The 21685-nt window shown below is 43.0% G+C and overlaps 1 protein-coding gene across 2 annotated transcripts; it reads left to right on the top strand.

Annotated features, from left to right (window-relative positions):
- Positions 1 to 367: 367 nt before the first annotated feature.
- Positions 368 to 19023, top strand: SP4 (Sp4 transcription factor). Of its 2 annotated transcripts, none has more exons than XM_075271492.1 (6): positions 368 to 491; positions 1272 to 1357; positions 4942 to 6496; positions 11185 to 11413; positions 17103 to 17302; positions 18757 to 19023. In XM_075271492.1, the coding sequence occupies exons 2-6, from the start codon at positions 1289 to 1291 to the stop codon at positions 19002 to 19004; spliced, it is 2301 nt and encodes a 766-aa protein (XP_075127593.1). In that variant the 5' UTR covers positions 368 to 491; positions 1272 to 1288; the 3' UTR covers positions 19005 to 19023. The 2 variants fall into 2 exon arrangements, with proteins under 2 accessions (XP_075127593.1, XP_075127592.1); XM_075271491.1 differs by lacking the exon at positions 368 to 491 and adding an exon at positions 653 to 907.
- The last annotated feature ends 2662 nt before the right edge of the window (positions 19024 to 21685 follow it).

Consider the following 21685-nt stretch of genomic DNA (forward strand, 5'->3'; position numbering starts at 1 on the left):
ACACTTGTAGAGACAACATAGCAAAAGTAGTAGAAAGTGAGGCCTCTGCCACAGCAACCAATCAATTCCCTTCTTTCATTGTCTAACCTTCCCTAAATACATAAAAGCCGGCCGCTGATTGGTTGCTATGGGCAACTGCTGCCCTTGTATTTACTGCTGTCAGAGTAGAGCACATGGGAAGGAGATGGTTAAGTTTTTCCCTCCCCCGGCTGTGCCAGGCTCCCTCCCCTCTCAGGCCCAGCAGTGGAGAGAGGGGGAGGGCACAGCCTGCGCCACTACCGCCCCGCGCCCTGGATGTGTGGGGAGGAGGAGGAGCGGGGGAGGGGACTGAGCCAGCAGCTGCTGGAAAATAATAAAATAAATATTATCGCTCCAGCGACACCCGGAATAAACCCCCAGACCCCCCCAGCAGCCTCCAGCCACAGGGCCGGGGACAGCGGCCGACAGCCCGGGAGAGTAGCCAGCACCAGCAGCACAGGGGAGGACGTGCGGTAAGCGAGAGAGGAGGGTCCCAGGGAGGAGGCCGCACAAGACGAGAGAGGTTTAGGGGCTGGATGGAGGCGATGGATCCCGTGGCGGGATGGGAGGGTGGGAGGTAAAGGGGGTGTCCGCCCCGGCTCTGTGCCCGGCCCCTCTCCGGGGCTGTCAATCAGGGGCCTCGGCTGCGGGGAGAGACGGAGCTTGTACGCCACAGCCCCCTTCTCCAGCCAGCCAGCCAGCCATCCACCGCCGCCATTCGTACAGGGAGAGAGCCAGGCCCCCCATCCCTCCTCCTCCAGCATCCAGCCTCCCTCAGCCACAGCGACCGGCCTTTCTATCCACCCCCCGTCCCATCCCCTAGCCTCTTCCCTTCCTCCTGATTATCAGTGCCACGAATAAGTACTAGCATTATAATACAGCATGAGCGGTACGTAACAGCCCCCTGCACCCACCCACCCCTGTCATCCAGGACCCCGGCCCCCTCCTCCCTCATCAGCTCCTATTCCCAGACCCCCAGCCCGGTGACAGCCTCCTCCTGTGGGGTGTGACAGCAGCCATGGGGTCGGGTTTACTACAGCATGTGTCTGCAGGTTACAAATATTGCAGGGGGGGTGGGGTCTTAGCAGACAGGTTGCCCCCCACCCCACCATGGACCTGGACATGACAGTAGTGCATATGTCTGTCAGCACCTGGAAGCTTAGGATGATCACACACATTTCATTACCATCAATGCAACTTTATCTATTGTTTCTTCAAGTGGGTGACATATGTCAGTGTCCCTTATCTTACAGATCAGACGGAGGAAGACATGGCCAGCGAAGGAGGAAAAGCCAATGAGACGGAAAGCAAGAAGAAAGGCAAAGGCTCTGGTTCACAGGTAAATGTCCTATAGGGTGTAATGTGCATAGAAGAGATGTCCCTAAGTGGCTTCATACATCTAACCTATTAAATATTAGGATAGGCCATAAATATTACAATGGCGGGGTCCTGACTCCTGCGGCACCACTAGAACCACTCCATACATTGCCTTACTTGCCACTTTTTTAGACAGTGATCAGGGCAAGAATCTAGATGGGCGTGGGTGCTCTGGTCCACCGGATTTACTATAATTACAACTTGCATGCGTTAAATTGAAAATGAAAATGAAAATTTGCATGCGTTATGTCACACATTACTAGTTCCTGAATGACGTAGATTTGTGATCAGCCCCTACATGTGCTATAATTACTATGAGGCCATAGCCTATAGGTAATTCTGGTTGGTCACGTTAATGGATTCCCGGATAGTCACATTGGCGTAAGAATTGCCATTGGTAATAAATTGAAAGGGAATTGAGCTTGCAGTACCTTTCCTGGCCACCACACAGTGTATGGAGCTGTTCTAAGAATGTGTATCACAACTCCTTTGTACTATTGAGCGGTGGGAGTACCATAGTTCCTTCCCCATATCCGATACTTCTTGCCTATCCTTTGACCATCTTCACATGCATAAATTTGGTCTGGGAAATAGAGACCAGATATCAGCAGCACTTCTGGACTGAACTCTGAGCCAGTATCTATGAGGCTAGGAGTCCCTGCTTCCTTGCACCTCCTATGTGCCATACTGTGATCATCTTTTTAGTACAGTAGAGTCGCAGGGAAGCCAGACAGTATCTTAGAGGATCCTGGCTCCAAGAAACACACCCAACATCCAGTCGGCATCTCCAGGACCAATTCCATTCCATCTTAAGGATGGGACATCACTATTCCTTTATCCGAGCACAGTTTGGAAATTTGCCTTCCAATGTCCACCGCTACAGGTAGCTGTGGTGTATTTTTTCGTATACCCTTCATATATTAGTATATATGTAGGTGGTGACATTGCATCACAGATGTTGCTACAATGTATATTGCCAAATACATAACTGACAAAGTAATGGTCCTTGATATCTCAGCTTGCAGACCAGATTTCATCAGAGTATCAGGTCATAAGTTTAAGAAGCTTTGTAAGGACAGCAATGGATTCCTGTCTTTCAATATAACACTTTAAGGGTCCATTCACACGGAGGAATTTGGTGTGAAATTTTCCACGATGAAAATAAAGCCTCCCATTGATTTCAATGGGTTCCACTAGCTTTTTTTTCAGCTAGTGGAAAAAAAATCTAGCAGCACCCATTGAAGTCAATGGGAGGGTTTTTTTTCAGCGTGGAAAATTCCACACCAAATTCCTCACCATTTTCCTCCATGTGAATGGACCCTAAAAGGTTGACGGCATTGTCCAGCCCATTCAATTTTTTATCAAAAACTTAAAATGATATAATGTAAGAAAATGGAGTAAGCTGGCAGTACTGCTGATGTTTCAGCATGGACATGTGACCGCTGCAACAGTCACCGCTATATCATTGCTGCAGCCTGTGATTGGCTGCGCTGGTCACATGTCGGCATCAAAACATCGGTGGAACCAGGATACAGAGACAGGGAACGAGAGTGCTTTTGAGTTATTTTATACCATTCTAAGCTTTTGGTTTTAAAAAAAAAAAAAGATGTTGCCCATATAACAAAGCAGCACATCAATGGGCAACAAAGATAGTTGTTCTTTTAGATACTTTCATAAGTATGGCAAAAAATGCAATACGGTCTCAGTGTATTAAAAAAATAAAAATCCTAAAGAGGATGCAGATTTGGGCCATTGTTGACCTTGTACAGCTTGCAATAATGGCCATATTTCATATGCATCAGGTTTGCTGCAGAAAATACTGCAAATCTCTTATTTTCTGACTGGAATTTGCAGAAATTCATGTGCCTGCCATCTGTGCTTGTCATCAACACAAATTTCTGTGACTGGAATTTCAGTAACAAATCTGCCATGTGTGAATATACCCCACAGGTAGATGATGTGGTTGTGCAAGTGGTGTTATTAAGCTATCAGAAACGAGAGGAGGCATCATATTGTTAGGCAGCAGCCAAATGTGGTCAACACCCGCCCACATGCAAAGGCCAATGATTGCATGGTTAGGCAGTAAATACTTCTGTTTACCAGCTTTATCATGCAATTGTTTGCCACCACATGCAGTTGCGCCAACATAAGAATGCCCCCTTACCCTTCATTCACATCTGCTTTCGGTATTCCATTCAGGGAGTTCACATGGGACCCCCCCCCCCCCAAACGGACTCCCGAACATAACTGCAAGCGTTGTGCAGTGAAAGCACACAGACCCCATAGATTACAATGGGGTCCGTGCGCTTGCCGCACGCTTCCCGTACAAATCATGCTGACAGGAAAGTAGATTTTGTACTACTTTCTTGTCTACATGATCCCTGCGGATATCTGGCAGCAAACGCATGAACCCCATTATAGTCTATAGGGATCTGTGTGCTTTCACTGGCACACTGCTTGCATTTGCGTTCGGTAGTCCGTTCAGGGGGTCCTTATGCAGACTCCCTCAGACGGAATACAAATGCTGATGTGAACGATGCCTTAAAAGGTAGAGATGAGCGAACACTGTTCGGATCAGCCGTTCCAAACAGCACACTCCCATAGAAATGAATGGAAGCACCTGGCACGTACACTTTACCGGCGGCCGGTCGCTTAATCCCCCGCGTGCCGGCTACTTCCATTCATTTCTATGGGAGCGTGCTGTTCGGAACAGCTGATCCGAACAGTGTTCGCTCATCTCTACTTAAAGGGGTTGTCCCACCATAATGGGTTCACAAGATGGGTGAGAAGTGTCTGATCACTCTAGCTGTTGAGCCTTCCACTGGTCACAAGAAATGGGTCCTGCATTTCAATGAAGCAACGGTGGTGCACGCAAGAGTCTGTAGGATTGATGGAGATAACCAAGTTCAGCGGCTATGTGACCCCAGCCATGCTTTGATTTTGTGATCAGTTTAATAAATAATGGTTAATTGAATAGCATTGCCTATGCATGACCATTTCACCCAAATGGGGACACTGAATTTACCTCCATTGTCATGACTGGTGCGGGGTCCTTTGGTGGGACCCCCATCAATCAGACACCTTTTCTGTAGATAGCTCAGTGGCAAGTGTTTACTATGAGAGAATCCCTTTAATTTCTGTATAATGTAAAAAATCCATCAGTTCTTCCAGAAAAAAAAGAAAGACTGATATTTTAATGCAAATGGCACCGCTGTGGTCAGGGGTCTCATGGACAGTAACTGTTGCTGAGACATCTGGCCATGTATGTACAGATAGCTTTCAGACTCTCTTAAGTTAGGATAGATGCATTTCAACGTATTCTGAGAGTTTGCATCTTAAATTGGTAAATAAGCTCTTCCTAGTAGTTTACTTTTTTAAGCAAATATTTGCACGCCGCTGGCTTCCTGCACTTGCGAGTTTGCAGAAACAGTTATAAGGGCAGAAGACGTTTCTGAGAATGCGACCACTTCCTGTCAAAGATCTGATGTTAGAGCTGACTGATGGTCATGCACCCTTGCTAAATCCTCCCACTTTCTTTTTGACTAGGACTCGCAACCCTCCCCCTTGGCTTTGCTAGCCGCAACCTGCAGTAAAATAGGAACTACAGGGGAAAACCAAAGTGCGGGACAGCAGCAGATTATCATAGACCCCAGCCAAGGTTTAGTGCAGCTTCAGAACCAACCACAGCAACTGGAATTGGTGACCACTCAATTGGCTGGCAGCGCTTGGCAGATTGTGGCTGCGGCACCCCCTGTTTCTAAAGAAAGCGGCATAGCACAACAAGGAATTTCCATCGCTGCCAGTACAGCAGCCTCATCGAATAGTACCAGCGAGAATGCATCACCTACAAAATCCAAACCAAGCAGTTCTGCTGCTGCCCCAGGACAGTTCCAGGTCATCCAAGTCCAGACTCCTGGAGGAAATGTACAATACCAGGTCATCCCTCAGATTCAGACTGTCGAAGGCCAGCACATTCAGATCAGCCCTGGCAATGCCACTGCACTGCAAGATCTACAAGGTCAAATACAGTTTATTCCTGCTGGTAATAATCAAGCCATTATCACGGCTGGAAACAGGACAACATCTGGAAATATTATTGCGCAAAACTTAGCAAATCAGACTGTTCCAGTGCAGATCCGTCCTGGAGTGTCAATACCATTACAGCTGCAGACCATTCCTGGGGCGCCGCAAGTAGTGACAACCTTACCCATAAACATAGGAGGAGTGACTCTAGCCCTGCCAGTGATAAATAGTGTATCTGCCGGAGGAAGTTCAGCACAGATCGTTCAGCCCACTGATGGTGGAGTTAGCAATGGAAATCAGCTGGTGTCCACACCCATCACAACTTCCTCTGTCAGTACCATGCCCGAATCTCCCTCCTCCTCCACATCCTCAACCTGTACGACCACGGTGTCTACGACTCTGACTAGCAGCGATACACTTGTCAGCTCGGCTGAAACAGGCCAGTTCACCAGCACAACAGCAAGTGGTGAGCGTGCCACAGAAGAATCCCCATCCTCTGTCACAGAGACCGAGAGCCAGAGCAGCAGTCAGCTGCAGGCCAATGGGCTCCAGAATGTGTCCGAACAGTCCAATTCCTTGCAGCAGGTGCAGATTGTAGGACAGCCCGTCTTACAGCAAATCCAAATCCAACAGCCTCAGCAGCAGATAATACAAGCCATACCACAACAGTCATTTCAGCTTCAGTCAGGACAGACCATACAAACTCTGCAGCAGCAACAGCTGCAAAACGTTCAGCTCCAGGCGTTAAGCCCAACCCAGGTTCTCATAAGGGCCCCGACATTAACCCCATCAGGTCAGATCAGCTGGCAGACCGTGCAGGTTCAGAATATTCAGAGTCTTCAGAACTTACAGGTCCAGAACGCCGGCTTACCGCAGCAGTTAACCATAACCCCCGTGTCCACAAGCAGCGGGACAACGATTGCACAGATTGCACCAGTTACAGTAGCTGGCACTCCGATCACGCTCAACGCTGCCCACTTTACATCTGTGCCTAATCTGCAGACAGTAAGCGTTGCAAATATCGGTGCCGCCGGAGTCCAGGTACAAGGAGTGCCAGTCACGATTACGAGTGTCGGAGGTATGTGAAAGGGTTAAAAACCCACACGTTGAATTAAATCTGAATACATTCTGTATGTTGTTGTTGCAACTTTGTGCATACTACAGACTTTCAGTGGGTATAAGGTACTAAATATATATTGTTCTGCAAAACTTAGCTTAGACCCTGAACGTGACTGTGTTATTAGGGAGATCCAGGAGCATTTTGCATCTTCAGGAAATCTGTGTGATCTCCCTACATACATCCAGGTAAATTGTCTGCATAAAGTACCGTAATACACTTAGGCAGAAGCATAACTTGGAGATCCTGGGCCCCATTGTAAAATCTGTAATGGGACCACTATCTCTGCAACAGTCTATAGAAGGGGTAGGCAACCTTCGTCACTCCAGCTGTTGTAAAACTACAACTCCCAGCATTCGTACTTGCTCTGCTGGTCTTGGAAAAACCATGGAAGTGAGTGGAGTGTGTTGGGAGTTGTAGTTTCACAGCAGCTGATGTGCCAAAGGTTGCTGACTTCTGCTCTATAGCGACACACCTGCTCTTATGGTATAGTCACACATTGCAGTTCAGGTGCAGTTGATACCTGCATGCTGATTTGCATGATTTGCTATTAGTTTGAAAAAAAAGTAGTTGCCCCCGCAGTTCTTAACAATAAAATATGTCAGACTGATGTCACGTCTGTAAAAACTGCATCCAATGACTGTACTCCAAACAAATTCAAATTGCAGAGACATTCGCTGTATATGTATGGCAGATGTGCGCTACTTCAATAATGGCGTAGGCTCAGGAGCTGTGTTTTACATCGGTCACCCGCCAGCAGTTTTCAGGAGTCACACAAATTTAACCCTGAAAATGCCATGGCATCTGACGGTAGGAGGGGTAGGCTTTCTCTATCTACTAGTCACCCAGACCTTTAATAGGAACATGCCGCTGAAGCTCCAGTACATTGGATTGGATATTAAAATCTCAGATAATATTTTTTTTTTAGTAACATATTATTATTTTTTTTTTTTTTAAAGTCATAAAAATGGTTATTTATAGAATTATGGGTATTAAAGACTAAAAATGCTCACTTTTTTTTACCATCTATGATATAAAAAAAAAAAATACATACAAATTGTTAAACATGAATTGTCCCATCCGTAAAAAATATATATATATTAAATGTTATGTTATTTATTTTTTACATAATAAATGTCGTCCATGAAATAAAATGGCGAAGCCAGAGTTGCTGGTTTTGGTTAGCTTGCAACAAAAAGTCGTATATACCTCCAAATGGTACCAATAAACACTATAGCTCCCCCCCCCTTCCCTAAAAGAAACAACACTTCACACAGTGTCTTAGATGGAGAAAAAAAAGCAAAATTCTGGGTCAGAATTTGATGTCACAAAGCAGTATTTTTTATTTTATTTGTTTTAAAAGCAAACAAAAATCCTATTACTTGTCATGTTGCAGTTGCAATTTAGTATTTTCATTAATGTTACAATGTAGTTACTGATTGTGATCTAGACCTGCTGTATGTGCAGACGTAGCAGGGGACAATTGGTCATTTGGCATGTTACATCAGTGACAGCCCTTGGGCCAGGACTCCACATCTTGTACGTTGGAGTAAAATTGCACCACAAAAAGTCCCTGACATCTGACAACTTTTTTTTTTTTTTTTTTTCAACCAGAAAATGTGGTTTTACTACACTGTCTCTGTAAAGCCCTAGCTGTATAAAGCAGCTGTCTAACGCGTTGAGATGCGGAGTTTAGAGCCCTGTCCATCAGGGGCTTCGACCAGTCATGGTCACTTTTGCTCAGGTGAGCATTCGCTAACATGACAGGCATCTCGGGCTACACAGAGGAACAACTTGGTATGGATATTCTGGCCTTAATGCTCTCAAAATATTTCTTTTTTTTTTTTTTTTTCCTTTGACAAATTTTCTATTTTTTTATGGCAAGGAGAACACAACCTTGCTTGAGAGTTTTGGTACAACTCTCAACCCTCCATCAGTTCATGTAGACCTAGTGTAAATGAAACTGCAGTAGTTTACATTCACAGGTGACAATGAGCAAGTATATTATAAACGGAATAATGGTACAAAAGAGGCAAATAATGCGCAACAAGTGTGGAGAACCACAATATCAAAAATCACAGAAAAGACATCCACACCCAAACTGTGTGTGCAATGTAGCATCAAAAAATCGGAAGACTCGTAGTAAATACAAATACTCAAGGACAAATGGTAAGGAATATATAACATCAAGGTGAATATATACCTTAAATAATAGCCACAGTGGAAAAACCAGTCCTCAGAGTTGGAGAACATTGCCTGAGCAGAAGGAAGCAAGTGGTTTTCCAGAATAACCTTGTGTGCGTCTTGAGTCACACGTCCTTCACAAAGATTAACCTGCCCAATTTCAGCCTCACTGAAGTCTCACCAGATCCTCCACCAAATTTCACAGCGGGTGCAAGACACTGTGGCTTGTACGCCTCTCCAGGTCTCCGTCTAACCATTTAGATGACGAGTGTTGGGTAAAGCTGAACATTAGACTCCTCAGAAAAGATGACCTTACTCCAGTCCTTGATGGTCCAATCCTTATGGTCTTTGACAAACTTCAGCTTGGCTCTCCTTTGCTTCTCATTGATGAAAGGCTTCCTTCTGCTCAGGCAATGTTCCCCAACTCTGAGGACAATGCACCATGCCACAGCTAGGTCAATCAATGTGTGGATAAAAGACCACCACATCAAGACCCTGTCATGGCCAGCCCAATCTCCAGACCCGAACCCCATTGAAAACCTCTGGGAAGTAATCAAGAGGAAGATGGATAGTCACAAGCTAACAAACAAAGAAGAGCTGCTTACATTTTTGTGCCAGGAGTGGCATAAGGTCACCCAAAAGCAGTGAGAGACTGGTGGAAAGCCAAGACACATGAAAGCTGGGATTAAAAATCCTGGTTATTCCACGAAATATTGATTTCTGATCTCTTCCTTAGTTACAATGTTAGTAGGGTTGAGCCGATCTTGACTTTTCAGGATCGATTTTGAAATCTGATTTCCGATCATTTTTCATTCGAACCTGATCTCGATCCCAATTCCGATCCCAATGCAAGTCAATGGGATTTTTTTTACTAATCGGAGATCGGATTTTAAAAAGAATCCTATTCACTATACAGCATGGAATCTAACAATCGAAAGCTTTAATTGTTAGACTCCACGCTGTGTAGTGATTTTTTTTTATTATTTTTTTATTTTTTTTAATCACTAAGTAGCCAGAGGATTTATTTTAATCCTCTGGCTACTTAGTCCCCCCTGGTGTCCACTTATCTGCAGAGATGGCTGGTCCGGTGCCCAGTGCTCTCATTTTTCTTCGCCTCATTGCCCCCTGCCCCCCAGGTTAGGACAGTGTGGGCGGGTAATGGGAGGGGAGATGTCACATCTCCCTGCCCTGTACCCGCCCACACTCTCCTAAGCCACAAGCCCCGCCTTCTTCCTAGCTCTTTAAGCACTAACCTGGGAGGCGGGGGCAGTGAGGCGAAGAACAACGAGAACACCAGGCACCAGACCAGCCATCTCTGCAGGTAAGTAGCTACTAGAGATGTTAGCTAGTCTCCCATTAGAATGAATGGAGGCAGACGGCACGCAGGGGGTTAAGGCTGTGTGTCGGCTGCTTCCATTCATTCCTATGGAACCGCAGCAGAGCCTTGACACTGAGTATACGCTCCACACAGAATGAGCGGAGCGTATACTCAGTGTGACGGCTAACATTATTAGCTTTTTCCACAATGCTTGGCCAGTAGCAAAGCATTGTGGGAAATAATCACCGATCTCGATCCCACTTAAAAAGATCGTGTTTGGAATTCCGATCGTGAAATTTTCTCGATCGCCGATCAGAATCTGATCTTTTCCGAACATGATCGCTCAACCCTAAATATTGGTATTGTTGTTTCTAAATGAATATGATCTTGATTGCTTTGTATTATTTGAGGCCTGACAGCGCTGTTTCTTTTTATTATTTTAACGATTTCTCATTTGCTGCAAATAAATACAAATTTTTTTGCTTTGAATTTCGGCGACTTGTTGGCAGTAACTTATATAATAAAAGAACAATGTACATTTTACTCAAATATACCAATGAAGAGGAAAATCAGGGAAACTGAAAATTTTGCAGTGATCTTTTAATTTTTTCCAGAGCTGTACATACCCTTAGACTATGTACATTTTGTTGTGCTCCCAGTGGGACACTACAGTAACGCCCTGACCCATCATTGCATCCCCTGCTGACAATAGATGGTGTCACAAAAAATTAAACAAATGGTGACTCATTAAAGGGGTTGTCTCATCGGAGATCATCCCTTCTCAAAATGCCATTGCTGGGACAAGCAGTGAGCACCCCAGGTCTAGCTCCCTAAACAACTAGTTTTGTCATCGAAATCCAGAGCCAGTCAGTCATTCCTCCTGCAGTGGCCTCTACAGGACAAACCTAGTATTGCAATGTGACCCTTCATGTACTCCTGGACTTATATCCTGCCATCTTGCATTACCTTGGCCAGCCATTTTTGTGACAACATTGTTTTCATGTCTATTAGAAGATGACAAGCAAAAAAAAAAGGAGGTTAGAAGGTTGAACCAAAATAGGAACTCTGTATTGGCCCTGGCATTCTGTTTTACATAGTTTTGTATATTCAGCCTTTTTTACATTGTGTTTTGATTTTGCTGCATCAGGTCAACAGCAAGGAGCAGAAGGCGTGAAAGTCCAGCAAGCCACCATAGCACCCGTGACGGTCGCAGTAGGTGGCCTTGCTAATGCAACCATCGGTGCGGTCAGTCCTGACCAGATAACACAAGTGCAGCTTCAACAGTCCCAACCATCATCAGATCAAGAGGTGCAGACAGGAAAGAGATTGCGAAGAGTTGCATGTTCATGTCCCAATTGTAGGGAAGGAGAAGGGAGGTAGGTACCATTCTAGAGTTAACAGTACACATATGAAGGTCATACCTAGCTTCATTGTTGTGTATGTCCTCCAGTATCTTACATAAATTGTGCTACATTATGACCCATTTTAGGGTTTCTTCACATGACCTAAATACTCTGTGAACGTCAGGTTAGTGCAACACCTACTGCCAAAGGCTGGCATGCCAGTTACCTCAGTCAATGGGGTTAATATGTATTTCGCCACATGCCACGGTTTCAACACTTTTTGCAGCACTGAAACCATGGTAAGATAGGGCAGGACATAACTTGGAAAAAACAATGGATTACTACGCGTTTTCGAAATAAGATTCCATGTGAAAAAAAAACCTGATTAGTTTTCAAAAACTGTTTGGTACATGCCATTGTATTGTGTAAATCTCCATCATGGTCTTTTTTATTATTTTACCGATATGATGCATATCATATCATATGGTATGATTCATTTTAATAGAGTGGAGGTCCTGGGTATCAGTCCCCCCATCCCCCCCCCCCCCCCAACCGATCATTTATTGATGTTGATAACCTGTGCTGTGGATAGGTCAACAATAGAAATAAGCTGACAGATCAGGGACATACAACAATCACGAGATTGGGGTCCAAAAATCCCCCGACATCCTCCCTGTGAAGGAAGCACCAGTGCACTTTTGTGACCGGCGCTGTGTTGACTTCTTGCAATCTCCGGTTTCCCCACAGATATGAATAGAGTGTTGGTTGTGCAAGGGCACTGCCATTTCTATCATAGGGTGGATGTGGGGGAATTTTGGACCCTTGTTATTCTGATCGCTGGGGGGCCACAGTATATGTGTCACTAATGGTGAAACCCCTGTAAGGGCCATCTTAGAGGATATCAGCCTTGAATTAAAGGGGCTCTATCATTGGGAAAAGTCATTTTTAACTAAGCACATACTTGCATAGGTTTTAGAAAGGCTATTCCACACCTACCTTTTGTATGCTCATCGCCTCAGTAGTTTTTAAATGAGCCCGTTTTTATCCATATGCTAATTAGCTTCCACCGTGCACCCTGGAAGTCTCATCATGCACCCTCTGCTATTCTCTTCTATGTGTGTGTACAGCACAGGCTGCTGCTGACTCATCTCCCAGCTCACTCACACACATGCAAGGATGTGATTAGTTAAAAATGACTTTTCCCAATGATAGAGCCCCTTTCAAAATCTTTTTTTTTTCCTCACAGTTCTGTTGCTACTAACAACATACACAAAGATCTGCTTTTTTAAAAATAATCCATGTTTTATACTGGAAGTGTCCCTGTGTATTTAACCTAGTGAGTGTCCCTTTATCTGAAACCCTAACTACATGTGATCTGCTTCTTGTATCGCTGCTTCTGATCTAGCCGACCACTGCTTGTGTTTCCTCAGTTTCACTCGTAGAACGTGCAGATGTACAGATGTGAAACTCTACCCCCCCCCCCCTCCGCCTCTGCCCACGCCCCCTTCTCACAAACTGCTTGTTGCAGGTGAAGCGGATCTAGTGACAGCGGTATCTGAATGGGGACAGCTGTTTTGTTTTTTAATTTTTTTCTTCCATGTAGGAAATGAAGGCTGCTTTCCATTCACGCCTGCTATGTATCGATTTCAGAATACACACAGCTATTTCTGTACCTTAGGTAGGCTATATTCAATACATTCAGAGCCAGAACAAAGCACTTCTGTAAGAGCAGTTACGCTCATTCATGTATTACATGGGGATAGTTGTTCATCCGTCACCTTTTTGAAGCAGTAATCTAATTTAAGACTTTTGTGGCCTTTTCATGGGATTTGCCATAAATGTTCCACAGGTGCTGGTCTTCCATCTTTGCAATCCATGTGGACGACACCTCCTCATCCACAGGCGGAAACATTCATCCTGTAGGTGAGGACGTGTCTTCCATACTGACAACACTTGGCCTGTTGCATTGATGACTACAGGCAGGATCCTTACTGCATTTGCACATACAGCTGAAAGAAGGGATTGCTCACTAATGGGGAATTCTGTACCGCGTGCTATAGGTTCGTCATCACGGCCCTAGGAGCTTCATTATTGGTGTACCCCTGCCGAGGGGGCCGGAGAGATGTCCTCGGCAGGCCGCATGTGGCCCACAGAGCCGTAGTTTGAGGACCCCTGCCCTAAGGCCTTCTTATCAATGGAGCATCAGTGCACTTGCTTGACCACAACTTCATTCACTTCTATGGGGTGCCAAAACTATATATAAAGTATATTAAAGCACAAGCCGGTCGTGAACTGTGCAGAGAATCAGTGATACAGGGAAGGTTTCATACTTAACTAAAGATGGTAGATACGCTTCATTTCATTTTGCTGCTGCAGGACATGCAAGAGGAAATTTCATTTTGTAAGTAAGCTGGCAGAGCCGCTTTATAAATATGTGCCGTACAAGGTGGCTGCTTCATGCAATGACCTGTAAAAGGGTATATATGTTTACAGAGGACACTGTTTTAGTAAATACTCATATTCCCCATAAAATAACTCTGGAACATCTTTTCTTATAACTCTGTATTGTCGCTCCCTCTTTTATTCCTCATATAATTTTTTTTTTCTTTTACTAAAATTGACAACTAGGTTAAGCCACACATATTGTCAAAGGGGTGTGTCTCTATAATCTGGTACTGGCAGCTCTGAGTAGTCATTGTTGGTGTGTAAGAATAGGGTAGGCAATCAGCTGTAAAAGAACTACAACTCCCAGCATTCATATTTGCTCTTCTTCTTAGAGCTACTCATAGAGGTGAAAGTTACCAGCTTTGAGCTGGCATAGCTTTCCCTCCAGGCGCACTACCCGGTGGGCAATGCGCCCCATCATATATGAGGCACACCCATGGCTGGTGATGAGGTTTTGTACAACGCTAGGTTCATTGTGGTCTCCAATGTTCCACCAGGAAACCGAACGATGGAGAGAATGCCAGACCACTAAAACAGCAGTTACACACAGAGACCTGAGGACCCCATTGACTATGATTGGGGTCCACACGGTTGTCTGCCGTTTTCAAACTGAAATTGAAAGAGTCCTCCATGCAGGACTTTTCTCTCTGCTGATTTTCGGTGGTTTCCAATGGACATTCTGCCTGAGATGTGAACGTCACATGGGGACATGGACGCTGATTTTGACAGCTGATTTTGCGGCCAAATCAGCCTCCATAAAATGTAGCCCTATGTGAATTGCTAGCTTTTTTTTTTTCTGCTAGCTTTTTCTATTGCTAGCTTTTTTTGCTAGCAGAAAAAGAAGCGACATGACCTTTCTTCAGGCGTTTAACGCCTGAAAAAATGAATTGGAGTCTATGGGGTGCTGAAAAAAACCGCTAGCGGTTTTTGGTCGCTTATTTTTGCAGCTGTTTTGGCAAAAACAGCGACTGAAACCGCTAGCGTTTTTTTATCATGTACTTTTTTGTAGTGCAAAAAAAAAAGCTTAAAAAAAAACAGCGACCGAAAAAGCGTCAAAAACAGTGTCAAAAACAGCGTCCAATGCAAAAAAAACAGTGTCCAAAAAAAGTGACGCTGAAAAATCAGTGACAAAATCAGCTAGCTTTTTTCATGTGTGAACTATTGCCTCTTAGTTATCTACCATTTCCTAATCTATAGAGATTGAGCGCCCATGTTTGATGCTGCTTCAGATGCTTATTCCCTGGGCTTGGCTGCTGATGGCTATAATGACTCTCTAATGCATAGAAAGCTGTCACCTCCCTTATTGTACACTGATGTGTGTTTGCAATTTAGTGTTTCAGTATCTAGTCAGTGTCACTCAGTCCATAGGTGTTATAACACATTCACCAACTGTAACATGCTCTCCTCCTTCAGGGAAAGTTCTTATGGTCCAGGCGGTGTGTGTGTGTGTGTGTATGTGTGTGTATATATATATATATATATATATATATATATATATATATATATACACATAATATCCATTTATATATCCCTCAATGGCAGCTGAAAAACACATGGACATGTACCCACCAAACCATACAGTCATTAGCAGCGATCAATCATTAAACAAGACGTTCTTCATGGTGTAATAGGAATCGGTGGCAGCTGACCTGGTCACATGAGTTTCCGCTACATCCTGACCGCATCACAGCCATGTTTAGTCTTGGCCTAATGAGGAATTCCCAGAAATCAGCTGACACATAAGTAATGCAGAAGGTGTAAATAGAATCTGCTATTCTGATCGGGCCGTATACCTTTGACAGCCCTCCTTCCCCCACACTGATTTTTTTTTTTTTATTCTGCAGGCTGAAGCAGGTAGGATTTGGGGTGCGGTACTGAGTACCTGGGCCCAAGTTGAGCCTGTTCATCTGGGTCTGTGCACCTTTAACTACACCTCTGCATGTTTAGGTATCATGAAATATTATGGGTAAGGTAATTCTGGTAATGTTACAACCGTAAAAGGGACACACGCCCAACTGGTAGAAATTATTGTGAATTTATTCATTCGGGAAAAAAGCTACTGACTCTGGCTTCAAAATAAAATCATTATTTTTATTTCTACAATAATTAATAGTATATAATTAGATTCATAGTTTATTGTATATTTCCTTTAAGAATTTTTTTTATGAATTAGAGGATCCTTACCGCTTCCGTCTCATGGCTGTCAGCCATTTATGAAGGAGTCAAAACCAAAATTGAGTTGTAGAAAATTAGAGTAATCCAAGTTGGGCCTTCTGACTCCACAACCCTAAATTTCTAAAAGGAATAACGGAGAGAGTGTAACATATAGTTTAAAGTAAAGATTCTGAAGAGTTGTCATTTCATCTGAAATACATTATATCATAAAACAGCTATCAGAAGAAGGGAAGTGTCACATGTGCTCAACTAAATTAGTGACATGTATTAAAAACTAAGGCTCAGAACTTGTTTTGTTTTTTGTTTTTTACATACGTTTAGCAGATATGTTTATCGGATGCAAAAAAATCATCTAAAACACAGACTTGAAGAGGACCTTTCACCATCTGGGGCACATGTGGTTTTGTATACCACTAGAAAGCCGACAGTTTTCCCGAACGGGCTTTCCTGTTCTGTGCCCCTGGTGAAGAAGAGTTATCGGTAACTGTACCGTAGTTCTTCACTGTCAGAAGGGCGTTTGTGACAGTCAGTGATGACGCTGAGCAGGAGTCTATGGACGAGAACTATTGGGGGGGGGGCGTTTCTCACCGCTCTCACAGTACAGCGCTATAGGCGCTGCTGTGAGGAAGGGCGTTCCTGACTGACTGTGAAGAGCTACGGTATTGGCACCGAGCTCTTCACCTGGGGCACAGAACGGGAAAGCCGATATCCCCCCCAACCCTGTCTAGAAGCCTCTCACCTCTGCCAGGTCAGTCCTCTCTGCGCCAAGCTGACGAGATGCAATAACATCGAAACAGCTGTCCTTGGCTGAGAGACTACCTGGTAAAATCCCAACATCACTGCAAACAAAGGCCTCTGAGAAGGTAGGGCATGATGTTAAAGGGATCGCCACCTATTGGGCTGCATAACTGAGGCTCTATCTTCCTAATTACATCATGGAAGTCAGATTTGCATATTCTTCCCATCTAGCATTAGTAGTGTAATATATTGTTAGCATGACCGTGAATGGTGACTCTGAGACTTTGAAAGCTTCTTTCTCTGTAAAGTTCCAAAGTTAAAGACTTTTTTTATATTAATGGATCCACATATGTGTATTTATTAGAGGCAGCAGTGAGCCTGGGAAAAAGAAGCAGCACATCTGTCATATCGAAGGTTGTGGAAAAGTCTATGGGAAGACATCCCATCTGAGAGCACATCTTCGCTGGCATACTGGAGAAAGACCTTTTGTATGCAACTGGATATTTTGCGGAAAAAGATTCACCAGGAGCGATGAGTTACAGCGACATAGAAGAACGCACACAGGTACGATGTTACTAGGTTCTTCTGATAAGGTCTTTTATAGAAGGTAAATTCACATGCAGCAGATTTGTTGCAGAAATTTTTATTACTGTTTTATTCATCTGAATGGGGCTTACAACCTCTGCAGTACTAACAACTGCCTGGGAATAGGACATGGGTTTTAAAAATAATAAATTAAAACTGGATAATCCCTTTAAGGGCTATGTGAGCTGTTGGTGTATTCTTCCCAAATGGTAACTACAAAGACTTTTAATGTCCTATAGATGCAGATTTAAATTGTCACTAAATTTCCATAAGCTTTACATACATCAGTAGTGGAGACAAATATAAGAAACTTTAAAAATGTCTCGGGCAGTAAGTCGATGGACACCTGGACTTTTGAAGACTGAACTGCTTCAGCAAAAGGACAGTACATATGGTCCATGATAAAGACTTATCCCTTAATGGGGTTTTCTCATTTACTTTTATGGCATAGCCACTTCATAAGTCATAAACATTTTAGATGCAGGTTCCAACTCAGAGACCTGTATCTATGTCATGAACAGTGGTCAGCGACCCACTCTCCATGGCCACATTTAATTTCTAGTGGAGGTCTGAAAACAGCCGATCTCCTGTAAAGGGCTTCGTATGTGTGACTACATATGGCCATCCTGTCCATTCTTAGTAGCCACGGGATGGCGTTGAGACGTGCAGGAAGAGAGGGGATGTTGTGATGATGTTCACTGGGATGTTGAGCCATGCCAACACCAGTGCCGTGGCCAGCTGCTCTAGGTTACGCGGTTGAGCATCCATGGCGCGAACAACCCGATCGAGGTGGTCCCACTGATTCTCAATTGGGTTCAAGTCCCGGGAATTTTCTGGCCAAGGGAGTACAGTAAACTCATCCTCGTGCTCCTCAAACCACACACGTACACTGCGAGCTTTATGACACATTGCATTGTCCTGCTGGTAGATGCCATCATCCTGAGGAAAAACATTTTGCATGTAGTGGTGAACATGGTCCGCAAGGATAGATGCATACTTGTGTTGATCCATCGTGCCTTCCACAATGAGTGCACCCAGGTGGCTGATGACACGTGCCTTCTGCGATTGGTTATTTAACATTGACGTCAAAATTAGGCGGTGCTCACATTAATATGACTGGACTGTGTATCTTTACTCCTTTAGTGCCAGATTGGCTTAGAACACTTAGTCTCATTCACATAATAAAAGTCAGCTATTTTTGGCTTCTATTCTGCTTTTTTAGCTGTATACTGCCTCTGTTCTGCTTCTTCTTTCACACAAGCCTTTGCTACACACACAGCTCTATCTCCACATACACTACACACGCACTTCTTCTTTTTATATGTTTTCCACACTCCCACCTCTGCTACCTTCACATTTCTTTGGTATCTTTAGCTGCCTTCACTTCTCATGACCGTGACACTGTATTTTTTATTTTTATATATAACTTTTAGGTGAAAAACGTTTCGAGTGTCCAGAATGTTCAAAGAGATTCATGAGGAGCGACCATCTCTCCAAACATGTGAAAACCCACCAAAACAAAAAGGGAGGCGGAACGGCCCTGGCTATTGTAACCTCAGGAGACCTGGATGCGTCTGTCACTGGGGTCCTCGGCTCCCCAAGAATCGTCACCGTTGCAGCCATTTCTCAAGATTCAAATCCAGCCACCCCAACTGTTTCCACAAACATAGATGAATTTTGAACATTTGTCAAAAGCACTTTTTTTTTTTTTTCTTTTTCCTGCACTTAAATATAAGAATTTACAGAATTGAGATCTATTCTGTAGAATGCCTATCGGTGGTAAATCATGATTATGTTCCTTTAAATATTCCGAGGATGGGAAGGGGATGACGCGAATGCAGATGAAGCTGTGAATTATATCCATTTTCTATTATTAGGCAATAGAAAGCTAAGATATTTTATCTGCGTCGTGTATTCTACATTTTGTAAAAAGCCTTCACGTACTAATGCGTTTTCATTCATCTTCAAGAAACTGAGGTTTCACGATGAACCATATAATTAAATGACCGGCGATCGACTCAGGGCCACGAATATATTACAAACTCTGTTTGTAAATGGCCATACAATCAGTTTGTATTTATGGTAGCAAAAGTTAGTCCGCAGTTACCTTTACAAAGAAGTAATTTTGTATGGAGATCTGATATTTAAACAAAATTTTCAGAAAAATCTTATTTATATAGATGTAATGTTAAAAAAAAATTATGCAAGCTGCATATAGTTTGATGCTACCTGACATTGAATATGCTGTTTCTTATGTAACCTTTTGTACATATCCACCGATCACCAAGAACTAGCTGCTGCAGTCGGTTCTTTCCACATTCCATGGTATTAATTTTTTTTTTTTTTTTTTTTAATTGAATTTTTTTTTTTTTTTTTGGGGCTATGGTTTGGTAGTATCCGTGTACACCATATACAGAATTCATATAAAGAGGAATGGCTGCAGGCTCAATTGGAAGAGTGTGTAAAGTCATAGGCATTTATGACATAATGTAAAGATTACTTCATTGTGCAGCATTGTAAAATTTTTGCTTAACAACTCCCCAAAAATCTTTGCAAATAATTGCAGTTTCTAGAAGCACAACTAATGTAAATCTGATAAATTTCCTTTATAACATACAGTATATCCTGTATATGTATGTTTGGTTTTCAAAGCATTTTAACAGGTAATGGCTATTATTTTTTTTATTTTTATTTTTTTTTTTTTATTCATGGAAGGTAATGGGGCATCCAAGAGCCATATGTAAAAATTTCTGAAAAAAAACCCACAGTTTTGTTTATGATCAGTATCACGTTTCTGGTTAAACTGGCAGGAGACGTGCTTAGAACTGCTTCATGAGTTTGTGTTGTGCTTTTTTTTTTTTTTTTTTTCTTTGGGGGAGGTGGGATGGGGTCACCTTTATTAAAGCCAACATAAGTGCACAAAAATCAAGGATGGGGAATTCTAGTCAAAAGTGGTTATCCAGAGGGAAAAGCTTTTTGGAATAGGGCTTAGAGTGGGCTAAGAAATTATTTATATATATAGATATATAAATGATATATATGTATACTCTTCTCAACAGTCTCCCAACTGCTCCCATTTTAATGCTTGCCAGATCCCCCACCACTAGTCTACTTCCTGTTCCCGATTCTGCACACAGAATATGCCCACTCAGCCAACCACTGGTGACCAGCCTTAGCCAGTGATTGGCTGAGCAGCCACTTCCTGTGTGTTAAGTCTGAACCAGGAAGTAGCGGAAAGTAGCAACTTGGTAAGCATAGCAATGGGAGTAGTGGGAGGGGTCTGTGAAGTCCCCATCACACTAAAATTTTATTTATATATATATAATTTTTAACCCATTAAAGGCCCTTCGCCAAAAATTATACAGCCCCTTTAAAAAAAATGCCATCCACGACTTTGTCAGATGATGCAAATGACAAGATGCGTATTTGCTTGTTGGTTTCCTAAATAAGTATATTTATATGGCAGTGTCAGAACCCTTGGCACTTGTGACAGCGTGTGTGTGACTGAGTGTGTGTATGTATTTATGTATATACAATATATATACACTCATATTGTTATTTTAATTATTGCAACGTTCAGCAAATCTAAGTATCATTTGTGAAATAGACAACGTTATTAGACATAGCTCCACACAAATACAATATTTATTTTCATAGACCTGAAATCAAATCTCAGTCACTCGACTATGGTAATAAAACTTCAACTTTTGTATATATTTTGGTGCATTGTATAAAGCTGTTCTTTTAGGTTTGTACTAGCTGAAGTTGTAGTTATGGATTTGTATGTACACATAGACAACAAGTGCATATGTTTAGTTTGCATGTTAAATATGATTTTATTTTTTTTCTCTTTTGAGCACTTAAAGTCTTGGTTTATTACATTTCTGACATACTAGCTCATGGGCCTACATCGGTTGGTAGTGTAATAAGACCTCTGAACAACCTAACTCGTGGACTTGGGTGGGGGCAGTAATGTGTATACATATTACACCCCACTCAGTTCAATACGTGTTCCAACATACTGGTGCTTGGGGATTCGTGAGCTGGGACCATGAAGTAGAATTTAATGTTATTTGTGTTATTACATCTAGGATTAGCTGTTTCGTTATGTTCATGGTCATTGATTTTCCTGAATATTCATTGCCAGCTTTTCTCCATTAGATCCCTTGCTTTAAAGCCTTACCTCACTGTATTCTGCTTAAAGGCTATAGACTATGAAGAATATGCTATGCTATAGGCTAAAGAAGAATATGAATGAAGTGAAACCTATGTATAGCTTACTGGGAACCAATGACTTCAATATCTTTTAGCTGATAATACCGAGCGTAACTTGTCCCTTTGCTCCAGCGGCAGCCATGTCAA

The sequence above is a fragment of the Leptodactylus fuscus genome, chromosome 4, assembly GCF_031893055.1.
Source record: "Leptodactylus fuscus isolate aLepFus1 chromosome 4, aLepFus1.hap2, whole genome shotgun sequence".
NCBI lineage: Eukaryota > Metazoa > Chordata > Amphibia > Anura > Leptodactylidae > Leptodactylus > Leptodactylus fuscus.